The sequence below is a fragment of the Alligator sinensis genome, unplaced genomic scaffold (genome assembly GCF_000455745.1).
Source record: "Alligator sinensis unplaced genomic scaffold, ASM45574v1 scaffold608_1, whole genome shotgun sequence".
NCBI lineage: Eukaryota > Metazoa > Chordata > Crocodylia > Alligatoridae > Alligator > Alligator sinensis.
The window spans coordinates 628,452-641,241 of record NW_005842799.1 but is presented as its reverse complement, the minus strand read 5'-3'; the positions used below and the strand labels follow the sequence as shown (position 1 = coordinate 641,241).

Genomic DNA, 12,790 nt, shown 5'->3' with positions numbered 1-12,790 from the left:
ATAATGCAAAAGAAATGCACTATGCAAAGAAAGCTACAGAACTGGCGGGAAAAGCTCCTGCACGCGGGTTCTCCGTTACAACAGAACACTCCACCATGCAAAAGAGCTGCAATTTGGCGAGAACATGATTTAGCGATGCTGAAGCACACACAAACAAGAAAAACCACAACTTTGGGTTGTGACAAGAGGTAGTTCCAATATGAATCTAAACATTTTTTTGTAAAACCCAGATCTGTGAACTCATTTGTAGCTCAGTTCGAGCTCTAATTCAAATGCCTTTGACATCAACAACTGAATGAAACAGGTGAGTCTTAACCCCCTGTCTTTTATATCTACTTCTCATTCCTGCCGCTTCATGTATTCAAGGACAGCAAACAAGGTGAGTAGTATGAAGACAGTTTGCAGACCAGTTCACAGGTCAGTTTGCCCCCACCCCCATCCTCCTTTTCAGGGAAGAGTTTTTCAGTTTGGTGTGAGGAAGCAGGAAAAAAGGAACCTTTTGGGGCCAATGAGCAGTAAACAGGCCAATTTCCAGGCAAGTTTGCTAGGGAAGGTGTGCTTGGAAGAAGGGCAGTAAGAGAGAGAGGCAAATTAAGAGACGCAGGGAAATGGCTAGAGAATGTTGCAGTGCCAGAGCCACTGCCTCTGCTTGCACCTGTGAGGTTTCTGTTCAGGCAGGACCACTTACCATTGAGGCTTCCACCCAGGTCCAGATTTGCTGCTGTGGGGACTGCGGCTTGCAAGTTCCTTCCAGTGACGGCCAGGTCAGGGGTGCCTATGGTGTGAGCAGTACCTCCCGGTGGTGTCTTTCAGGAAACAGGCAAGAGCTACAGGAGGAGGTGGTGATGCTCCAAAACATCCTTCACCATGAGGAGTTCATTGATTCAATACTGGAGAAGACCTCCAGGACTGTGGAGGAAGAACTGCCAGGGGCAGCGCTAGAGAAGAGAGAGGGCATGGACTCCCAGGAGGGTGGAAACTGGAGGCTTGTGACCTCTGGCAGCAAGCAGAGATCTTCACTTCCACTTGCAGCAAATTGTCTAGAGAAGAGATATGTAGCCTGGAGCCCAGATCCGAGATGTCGCAGAGGGATTACCAAGACTCATCCAGCTCTCTGACAACTACCCTGTGTTGCTCATCCATGTGGACACCAACGATACTGCCAGGCGAAAACCTGAGCAGATCAAAAGTGACTACAGGGCTCTGAGTGAAGGGGTTTGGGGCTCTGGTTGTGTTCTCTTCAATCCTTCCAGTCAAGGGATAGGGCCGGGGCAGAAATGAGTGCCTTCTGCACAGTGGCACCAGTGCACCTCCTGACAGGCTGAGCTTGCTGCTTAGGCGGCAGGCAGGGGGGGGACCCCCCCCCCCCCCCCCAAGAGCACCAGCTGGGGACCTGGAGCACCATGGTCACTTCTGGGAGCACCACGGCTGCTTCACAGTGGCCATGGGAGGACCCACCCTCTGTCACTAACTGGTCACTGGGGTTGTGGGGGTATGTACCCCCCCTGACTAAGGTGGCAGCAGTTGCCCATGCTTCTGCAGATCAATACCTGGTGTAGCCAGCAGGGCTTTGGGTTTGACCATGAGATGTAGTTCCAAGAAGAAAGATTGCTGGGAAGAGATGGGATCTACCTAATGAAGAGAGGGAAGAGCATCTTTGCAGGCAGGCTCACTAACCTAGTGAGGAGGGCTTTAAACTAGGTTCTCCAGGGGATGGAGACCAAAGCCCTGAGGTAAGTGGGGAACCTGGAGACCTGGAGGAAAAGCAAGCAGGAGGGGGCAACAGGGAAGGTGTTTTCATACTTCCTGAGAAATCAGGGCAACCTCAGGTGCCTGTACACCAATGCAAAGAACAAGGGAAACAAGCAGGAAGAACTGGAAGTCCTCGCACAGTCATGGCACTATAACGTGATTGGAATAACAGAGACTTGGTGGGATAGCTCGCATGACTGAAGCACTGTCATGGATGGTACAAACTGTTCAGGAAGGACAGGCAGGGAAGAAGAGGAAGAGGACTTGCACTTTATATAAAAGAGCCATATGATTGCTCAGAGCTCCAGTATGAAACTGTAAATAGACCTGTTGAAGGTCAGTGGGTTAAGGTTAGAGGGGAGAGCAACAAGAGTGATGTTGTAGTGGATGGTGTCTGCTATAGACAACCAGGCCATGAGGAAGTGGTGGATGAGCTTCCTTCAAACAACTAGCAGAAGTTTCCTGATCATAGGCCCTGGTTCTCATGAGGGACTTAAATCACTCTGACATCTGCTGGGAGGGCAATACAGCAGTGTGCAGGCAATCCAGGAAGTTTCTGGAGAGTGTTGGGGACAACTTCCTGGTGCAAGTGCTAAAGCAGCCAACTAGGAGCTATGCCCTTCTTGACCTGCTGCTCACAAACAGGAAAAAATTGGTACTAGTAGATAGCAACTTGGGCAGCGGTTACCACAAGATGATTGAGTTCAGGATCCTGAGGAAAGGAAGGATGGAGAGCAGCAGAGTAAGGACCCTAAACTTCAGAAAAGTAGACTTCGATTTCCTCAGGGAACTCATGGGCAGGATCCCCTGGGAAGCCAGGCTGAATGGGAGAGGAGTCCAGGAGAGCTGGCTGTACTTCAAAGAAGCCTTTCTGAGAGTGCAGGAACAAACCATACTGATATGCAGGAAGGCTCTCAAGTATGGCAGAACAGCAGCTTGGCTTAGCAGGGAACTCTGCAGTAAATTAAATCACAAAAAGGAAGTTTATAAGAAGTGGAAACTTGGACAAATAAATAGGGAGGAGGATAAGAGCATTGCTTGGGCATGCAGGGATGAAGTCAGGAAGGCCAAAGCACAATTGGAGTTGCAGCTAGCAAGGAATGTGAAGGGTAACAAGAAGGGTTTCTACAAGTATGTCGGTAGCAAGAGGAGGATCAGGGAAAGTGTGGGTCCCTTACTGAACGGGGAAGGCAACCTTGTGACAGAGGATGCATAAAAGGCTGAAGTGCTCAATGCCTTTTTCACCTCAGTCTTCACAGGCAAGGTCAGCTCCCAGACTACTGCACCTGGCAGCACAGTTTGGGAAGGAGGTGAGCCAACAGTGGTGAAAGAACAGGTTAGGGACTATTTAGAAAAGCTGGACATATACAATAGAGGTGTGCAAAACGGACCGTATTTGATTCGAATTCGGTTCAAATTGGGGACAGTGATTCGATTTGTTGATTTGGATCACTGTCCCTGATTCGATTCAGCTAAATTCGAATCTGAAGATTCAATGCTGATTTGAAGAATCAGCAGTTTGGCCATAGACACAGCTTTAAATGTTTTTCCTACATACCTCAAGGTACCAGCTACAGCTCGTGAATACTATGATGCTGGGGTGGATGGAGTGTCATACAGGAGAGTGTGTGTGTGGAGCGGGGTGCCCACGTGCTCAGCAATGGACCACATCTACTTCCGGACCACTTCCGGATCTACCGGAAAACGCGCAAGGGAACCCCACACCTTGGCGATCGACCATGGGGGGACTCCAGGTGCCCCCCTAGACCAAGGAGGCACCAGTTGCCAAGCTGGCAAAGCCCGGGGAGGGGGGCCCTCACGCATTCCTCGGCGGACCCGGAAGCAGACCAGAAGTGCTTCTGGTCCACTTCTGGGTCTGCTGCCGAGCGTGCTGGGGAGCCCCCCATGCTCCTGTGGGACACTCCATCTGCCCCAGCATCTCAGCATTCATGAGCCTCCTGCTACCTTGAAGTATGTAGAATAAATATTTCAAGCTGTGTCTATGTCTGAATCGCCAAATCTTTCCAAATCTCTAAATTGATTTGGAGGGTTCTGATTCGATTCAGAGAGATTAAAGGGTCTCCTGATTCAGATTCAGAGATTTGTCCGCTGAATCGGGCCAAATCTCTGCCAAATCAAATTAGGGACTGAAGCTTTGCACAGCCCTAATATACAATTCCATGAGGCAGGATGGGATGCACCCGCGGATTCTGGGGGAGTTGGCTAATGAGATTGCAGAGCCACTGACAATCATCTTTGAAAATTCATGGTGATTAGGAGAGGTCCTGGATGACTGGAAAAGGGCAAACAGTGCCCATATTTAAGAAAGGGAAAAAAAGAGGAGGATCCAGAGAACTACAGAGCAGTCAGCCCCACCTCAGTCCCTGGAAAAATCATGGAGCAGATCTTCAAGGAATCCATTTCTAAACACTTGGAGGAGAAGTAGGTGATTAGGAACACTCAGCATGGATTCACCAAGAACCTGATTGCCTTCTGTGATGAGTTGACTGGCTCTGGGGATGTTGGAAAACCAGTGGATGTGGTGTACCTTAATTTTAGCAATGTTTTTGATATGGTCACTCACAACAGTCTCGCAGGCAAGCTAAGAAAGTACAGCTAAGATGAATGAACTGTAAAGGCGGATAGAAAAATGGCTGGAGCATCGGGCTTAGAGGTTAATAATTGCTTGATGTCAAGTGGAGTGTCCCAAGGGTCCCAGTTTTGTTCAATGTCTTCATTGATGACCTGGAAGATGGCATAGAGTGCACCTTCAGCAAGTTTGCAGATGGCACCAAGCTGCGGGGAGTAATAAATACACTGGAGGGTAAGGCTAGGATTCAGAGTGACATAGACAAATTGGAGGATTGGGCCAAAAGGAATCTCATGATGATCAACAGGGACAAGTGCAAAATCCTAAATTTAGGATGGCACAGTCCCACGCATCGGTATAGGCTGAGGCCTGACCGGCTGGGCAACAGCTCTGCAGAAAAGGACCTGGGGGTTACAGTGGGCAATAAGCTGAATATGGGATAGCAGTGTGCCTTTGTTGCAAAGAAGGCTAATGGGATACTGGGCTTCATTGGTAGGTGTGTTTCCAGCAGGGCAAGGGAAGTAATTATTCCCCTCTATTCAGCATTGGTGAGGGCACATCTAGAGTACTGTGTTCAATTTTGGACCCCCACTACAGAAAGGATGTGGACAAATTGGAGAGAGTCCAGTAGAGGGCAACAAAAATGGTGAGGGGCCTGGGGCACATGACTTATGAGAAGAGGCTGAGGGAACTGGGTTTATTTAGTCTTCAGAAGAGACGATTGAGAGGGGATTTGATAGCAGCCTTAAAGTACCTGAAGAATGGTTCCAAAAAGGATGAAGCTAGACTGTACTCAGTGATGACATATGACAGAAGAAAGAGCGATGGTCTCAAGTTGCAGCAAGGATGGTGTAGGTTGAATATTAGGAAAAACTCTCTCTCTAGGAGGATGGTGAAGCACTAGAACAAGTTACCTAGCAAGGCGGTGGAATCTCCAACCTTGGAGGTTTTTAACACCCTGCTTGACAAAGCCCTGGCTGGAATGATCTAGTTGGAGACGGTCCTACTTTGAGCGGGGGTGGGACTTGATGACCTCCTGGGGTCCCTTCCAACCCTAATTTTCTATGATTCTATGATTCAAATCATACTAGATGGAGGCTTGTTTAATGTCATACAGTTTAAAGTAGGGATAGGCAATTATTTATGCTGGAGGGCCACTTCAGGAGTTTTAGTGAACTGTTGCGGGCTGGGGGTGTGGGGTGCTAGCCTGGCCTGGCACAGCGTGATGGCAAATTGATCCTATCTGGGCCCAGGCCTGTCTGACCTGCAGCCACCACCAGGGGCACTGGACATAGTGGGCAGGCAGGCTATCCATGGAGACCAACCAGGGACCCCTGTGGGCAGAGCGCACTCAGCTGGGTGGATCGTTTGGGGCCACAGTCAGATGGGGAACAGTATACAGGAGTGGGACTGGCGGACAGAGCCTGGATCACAGGGTGGTGCCAGTGTAGAGTCAGGGCCTGGAGCAGAGCCATGATCTGCTCCCTGTATATCCTGGAGACGGGTGCTGTTTCTGCAAGCAGGGACATGCGGGGGCAGATCACAGCTCTGCCCTGGGCCTCAGCCCCACACTGTCACCACCCTGCAATCCTGCCCCAGACCTGCCTGCCCATCCTGCTCCCCAATGCTGCTTCCCTCCCACCCACAGCCATAGTTGGCAGAAGGCCAGGGCTAATGGGACTTAGCCGCCCCAAACATGGGGCAGCGGTGGCAGCACAGAGGGCTGCAGGGCAGCCCAGGCATGGGCTCTGGGCAGCTGCAGCAGTAGGGGAGGGACACGCACAGACTCAGACACACAGCCACAGCCTGCACACAGCCAGGATCACAGCGCAGCAGCATGTGGATCCCTGCCCAGCATGGTAGGAAAGTCTGTGAAGGGGGAGGGGTGGGGCAGAATAAGGCCTCACAGTGAGGAAGGGAGTGAGGCAGGGGCTGGGGTGAATGGGGCCTTGGGGTGGGCTGTGGGACAGTCAGAGCCTGGGCAGCTCATCTAGGGGTACGGGAGGGCTCTTGCTGTTGCACGTACCCCAGGGCAGCCATGGAGGGCATGTTACCCATAGATTTGTGCACAGGGCAGAGGTGAGCTGGGCTCTATACCCCACTACTGCTGCCTCAGGAGTCATGTGATGTCACATGCCTGCCGCTGCTGGTAGGCAAATGGCAAGCAAATGGCATTGTGCAGCTCTCGAGGCAACAGCAGCAGGGCACAGAGCCCAGCCCACAACAGCAGCCTGCCTCCACCCTGCACACAAATCCAGGGGGTACGTGTCACTCGTGCCTCCCCCAGGGTGTGCACAGTGGCAAAAGCCCCTCTGAGCCCCTGGATCAGCCACCCAGGCTCTGACCATCCCACGACCTACCCTTGGGCCCCATTCATCCCTGCCTCTGCCCCACTCCCTCCCTCACTGTGGGGGCCTCGATTTTCCCCTCTACACCTTCCCTTTTTCTTGCCACTTCCCCTCCAGAGGCTTACCTGCTGTGTGTGTGTGCGTATGTGTGTGTGGGTGGGTGTACACTCAGCCCCCAAATAATATAGTCTCCCTCCACCTATGCCCACAGCCCCATCCCATCCCATCTGCCTGGCTGAACACACCCTGCCCATGGGATTCCACCTGCCCACTCTGTTTGGTGCTTCTGGCAGTGGGTGAAGATCAAATGGGCTTGGGTGCCCAGGCAGCAGAGTTAGGTTCAATGGTGGCAGAGACACTGGTGGCAGCTGTCAGGCAGAGTGAGCTGCTGCCATTGGGGCTGCCAGGAAGCCTCCTGCCATGCCACCTTAACCCCACCACATGCCTGGAGGCAGTAGGACTGTGGCAGTATGTGTGCAGACTGGGCTTCCCTCTATGCCTGGGCTAGGCAGGGCCAAGGGACCCGCTGTGGGCCAGATAGAATCGCTTGGTGGGCTGGATCCAGCCTGTGGGCCAAATTTTGCGCACCCCTGATTTAGAGAGAAAACCAAGGTTAAAAAACTGGTCCTGAAAGATTTCCTGTATGTGGATGATGCAGTCATAGTTGCACACAGTGAATCTTCCCTGAAAAATCTCTTGGGCAGATTTTCTGAATCATGCAATAGCTTTGGAATGGCAATTAGTCTCAATAAGGCTGTGATCGTGCACCAAGAGGTGAGAGAATCAATAGCAGACATCACTCTGGAGGATAAATCCCTTGGTGTCATTGACAGTTTTTTGTACTTGAGTTCTACAATCAGCAGAAATCTTGACCTACAGATTGAACTGACTAACAGAATTGGAGAAGCAGCTAAGAAGTCCAGGCTACTACAGAAAAATGCATGGAATAACAGTAAACTATCAGCTAAGGTGAATATATGAATCTACAAGACTTGCATGCTGTCATCCCTGCTTTATGGTTCAGAAATGTGGACTATATATGCTAGGCATATCAAGAGACTGATCTGTGCAAGATCCTTTAAATAAAGTGGGAAGACAGAATACCGAATGGAGAGGTACTGAAGCATGCAGGACTGACACTTAGAAGCCATTATCAAGAAAAGAAGATTGCAATCAATCGGCCATGTCAGGAGAACAAGAGAAGACTGTATCCTCAAGAATATTTTGTATAGTGAGATTTGAGATGGTTCTAGAAATTAGGGCCACCCTCTATGGCAGTACCACAACACATGCAAACATTACATGAAGTTGTTCGACATCAACGTAGAAAGCTGGGAGGAGCATGCAGAATCCTGCCCAATCTGAAGGGAACATCTGGCACTGGCAACTCAACATAGAATCATAGTATCACAGAAATAGGGTCGGAAGGGACCTTGTAAATCTTCAAGTCCGACCCCCTGCCTGGGCACGAGGGAAACTGGGCTCAAGTGACCCCAGCCAGGTAGGCATCAAGCCGCTTCTTAAAGACCCCCAGGGTAGGAGCCAGAACATGAAGCGGCTTTGATCCAGAGGATGGAAGCAAAGCGAGAAAGAAGAAAGCAGTATGCTGTAAACTTGGGCTCCAACTCAGACAATATATGGCTCTGCAAAACTTGTAACAAGCCATGTCATTCTCAAATTGGGCTCATCAGCCACAAAAGGATTCATCAGGCATCTGACTAGACCTCTTACATGTACACCATGATCCAGAGGATTGACGTTGCCTACCAGTTCCAGTATGAATCTAAATTTTTCTTTGTGAAACCAAGATCCATTTACTCATTTGTAGTTCAGTTCCAACTCTAATTTGATTATCAAAACTGTTTTTTTATGTCTTGTATATATGCCACAGGCAGTTCTGAAACCACTAATCCTTGAGATATAAAGGAAATTTTGACAGTGCCTTCTTATACTAACCTTTCAAATAAGTTACATTACAAATCTTGTTAAAAACTTTGCCGATTTTTACTCATCAACCTACTTTGCATGCAGTAATCCAGATGTTTTCCCTCAGAAATATGCTTGTTAGCAAATATGGCTGTATTTGACATAATTAACATTACCAATATCTAAATTTGTTTAATGTTATTGATTTGACCTGTAAGGCTTCTTTTTTTTTCAGAGATATCAACATTAAACAGCATTTTTTTAACTTGGTCAGTTGGTCTACATTGTGTTGCGGGAAATGTAGTCCTCCAAGTAGCCTGACCCATGGGAGACGACCAAGGGCCAAACTATAATTCCCATAAGGCAATGTACAAGGAAATGAAGTTTAATTATATTTTAACTCATTCAAAACAAATCATTTAATCAAATAAAATATTCCTATTTATCTTGAATCAACCTGAAGAGAAATATTTTGTTTCCATTTTCCTGACAGAAAATCAAAAGGTTAAAAAAAAATTCTAAGCTGTGGAAACAGCATATTCCATGGGAGCTATTTTTTCTGACAAAAAATTCCTGACCAGTTATAATGCATATAACTTAAGCTACCCTTTCTTTAAATGTCTTTCTAAACCAATTGTATTTAACTGTATCTGTGCAGTAAGCACTGATTTATTTATAAAAATTATATATTGTTTGTACTTTTAGGATTCTCTAGTTTTCGATAAAAATAATAATTTAAATCAAATTAAATAAATTGAACTTTTGAAAAATAACATTTTAAAATACATTAAAATAATGCTTAACTTACAGGTACCTTTAGAAAGATTGTTCTGTGTTTGGAAGAAGCTTTACACATTATTTTCTTTTGTACAAAACCTAGTGTGCCAAAATTAGTCAGGTTTAACATTCAAGGGCTTGTGTCTATTTATACCATGGCTGAATTTATCATTTTGGTTTTAATTTTAACTTCTTTCAGAAATGAGATTGCCTTAGCAACAGTAAATTGCTCAAGGCAGTAGAAACTAGTATTTGAGTCTCTTACAAGGATGCCAACCAGTTGGCTGACTTTCTTGTCTGATGTTTTTAGGTGTTTGTTTTGCCCCTATTTCCCAGTGAAGTCACTTAGAGATGCCGGTTTCTGGGAGCAATCTGAGCTGCATGTTTTGAAGGAGCACAGTGTGTGTTTCCTGCCTCTTTAAAATGAAAAAGAATCTGGAATTTGTCTCAGAGCACATAATAGGACAGGGAAATCCTCAGTCATGTGAGCAGATGCTCTGACGAGGAGGTAACATTTGAACCCTTTGCCTCCATTTGTGTGGTCTTGCTTCTGGGTCTCATTTGGTAAGGAGGAGATGAAAGTGATCCATTAGTTTTCAGGAGGACATAACCTAGAAAACATGTAGTTGGCCATGGTCAGAGGAAATGTCCGATTACTAACTGTTGTTGTCAGTTTCCCTAAGATCACAGTATACAAGAATGCAGAAATCACACATTACCAAAGGAAAATTGCTGTTTCCTGTTTAAATGCTATTGCTTGTAAAAGCAAGATAATCTATAGATTTGTCACTGTCTTGCTCCTCTGACTTTTGCTGGCTTTATACTCAAAACAGCAGAAAATCTTCAAGGAAGGGGTTGAAAACTGCAGTGTGAGATATATGTGTACACACACACACACACACACACACACACACACACACACACACACACACACGTTCTTTAATTTAAAGGCGTTTTGTCCTTAGATCAAGAAAATAATCAATGGTGCTGTTGTTTTCTTTTAACAGGGATCTGAGCTTTTCCATTTCAGGGTATCAGTTATTCCTGGAGTTTCCTTCTGTAACCTGTTTGATGAATTTCAGGTACCATAAATAGCCATAATCAACCAAGCGTCATTTAAAAATAAATGGTCACAGCATTTCAAATGAAAGAAAAATGAGCTATAACAGAAGCTGTACTTACTAAATTTAGATTGACATGGTGTAGAATGGGGCACTAATCCCACATTTAGTCATTTGTGCAGTCATTTTTCCTCAGATGTTTCCCAGGTTCACTAGCATGGCTCCCACAGCGTTTCTGGAAAGGACAAAGCAGCATGCCAAAGGAGGCATCATAGGTACTACAACAGTGTTTTGTTGGGCTGATCTTGGCAGCCAAGAATGGCCAGATTTCCAGTGACAAAGCAAATCAACAGACAGTGAGTGCTGGCAAACAAAGCTGACTTGAAACTTTCCAGATATCGCTAACTGGTTCCCATTTGGGGGTCCTTAGCTCGAGGAAGAAAGCAGGTAGCACAAACTCAGACTTCATCCAGATAAAGCCACTGCACATCTGTAGCAGTGCTGAACCCTCTGCGGCTCTGTCCGCCATGGTCCATGCCCATCTACTTCCAGCATGCTCCCTTCAAGGAGAATTATTCAGCCAAGAAAATTTGTATTAATTTTCACTTCATCTACAGTCCTCACTCTCCTGGCACATACCCACACCTCCAGAGAGGTTTCTGGATGGAGCACAGCTGCTGAGTGCTGGCCCTCTTTCTATGTGGAGAGGAAGATCAGCGGGACTTCTTCATGTGCACACCATTTCATTGGTTACCTTGCGTTGTTCACAACACTATTCATACCTAGCAGTTCTGCGTAGCACTTTCCATCCACATATCTTATAAACAGTATCATGCCCTCCATTTTCAGATGAAAGAAACATTAGCACAAATAGAGTTCTAAAGTGACATGGGGAGGTGCATCCATTACTATTACATACAATCAAAGAAGTCGATACTGCCCCTGTCCAAAGTGCCTGTAGTTACGAAAGAAAAATGATAAAAGTGAAAACAGGGAAATACCTAGAAATTGCTATCTACACCTTTTTTTTCAAAAATATTTTCTCCACGCCCCCCACAACACAGCTGATACCCAGTAAACAAAACTGTCTTACTTGCATTCCACCACTGAAATGATTTTGCCTTGCTGACAGTCTGGCCCCTAAATTTGAACTTAGCCATTTGTGTTGGAATATTCCAATTGAAGCAATTGCAAACCTGCAATTGATTTCAGCTGAAGTAAGATTGAGCCTTTGATTGTCAGCTTCTGGGGGAAAGAACCTTTAATTTCTTTCCATCTGTTGAGAACACTAATTACATTAACAGATAAGTTGTTGGAAATATGAAAAATTTGCTGTAGATTTTTAGTAATTATTGGAGGTAAACAATAAAACGATTTGTTAAATATTTTCTTTTGCAGATTTATGTTGATGATGCTCCATTGGCCTTCCCAGGACAGTATCTTACTATCTCACTAACAGCTGTATTAATAGGAGGCATTATCTTTGTGACATTTATGGTGCAAGTGTATGATGTAAATATATGGAAAAAAATTAAAAGTAGAAGTTGGAGAAAGAACAAAATAGGAGCATCTGAAACGAGAACTACTGATACAGACAATTCTGCTTCTTCCTAGCTTGGATATCTGTATATTTTCAAGTGAACTGCAAAGCCAGCTGAACTCAGTAGCCAGTTACCAGCCCTTTTCCCTCACCTTATTAAGTCTATGTCTTTCTTAGATATTTTAGTAGTACTTAGAAGTAATTTATTTTATATTTTATGTTATTAATCTTCCTCAGTTGATGTTCCTGAATATGCAACTTTTTTGTCAGAATTTGGTTTGTCTTTAGAAGATACGCGTTTTGAAATCTACAGGAAAATATACATGTTTGCAAAATTTTGTTTTACAAAAAGCTTTTGAGAACATGTAAAGTACTTTGTTATGTTTGTTTGCTGTGAGGTACTACTAAACCTGAGCAAAGTGGCAGAATATGGCAGAATCTAGCCGTATTCCTCTCCTTACAGAATATCTTGTGATTAGCTTATCTAAGAACTTGCAACAACCAAAAGAACTGTAATACCTTGTTAAAAATAAAGACTACATCTGAATTAGTAAAGACAAATACATGAATGAATGTTTAATAACCCCTAAGAGTTATGGAAGGGCTAAGGTGACTTGTGGTAAAATATTCAGTAGTGCAGCTGAAGGGGTAACTTGAACAGCAGCCCTGGATCCTGCATGGGTACGGGGTGCACAAAAATAGCCACCACCATTGGCACTGTGAAACTGGTGCTGTCTCGATCATCAAGGCTTCATGGCTGCCCTGCTTCATCTTTGAAAATATTTCTGGGTAGTTC

General features: G+C 45.9%; 1 protein-coding gene across 1 annotated transcript in view; it reads left to right on the top strand.

Annotated features, from left to right (window-relative positions):
* Positions 1–12,546, top strand: part of CATSPERB (cation channel sperm associated auxiliary subunit beta) — a 79,547-nt gene extending 67,001 nt beyond the window's left edge. The window contains exons 20-21 of the mRNA XM_006035097.2: positions 10,401–10,475; positions 11,853–12,546. Coding sequence (XP_006035159.1) covers positions 10,401–10,475; positions 11,853–12,068 — 291 coding nt within the window. The 3' untranslated portion in view covers positions 12,069–12,546. The remainder of the gene's footprint in view (positions 1–10,400; positions 10,476–11,852) is intronic.
* The last annotated feature ends 244 nt before the right edge of the window (positions 12,547–12,790 follow it).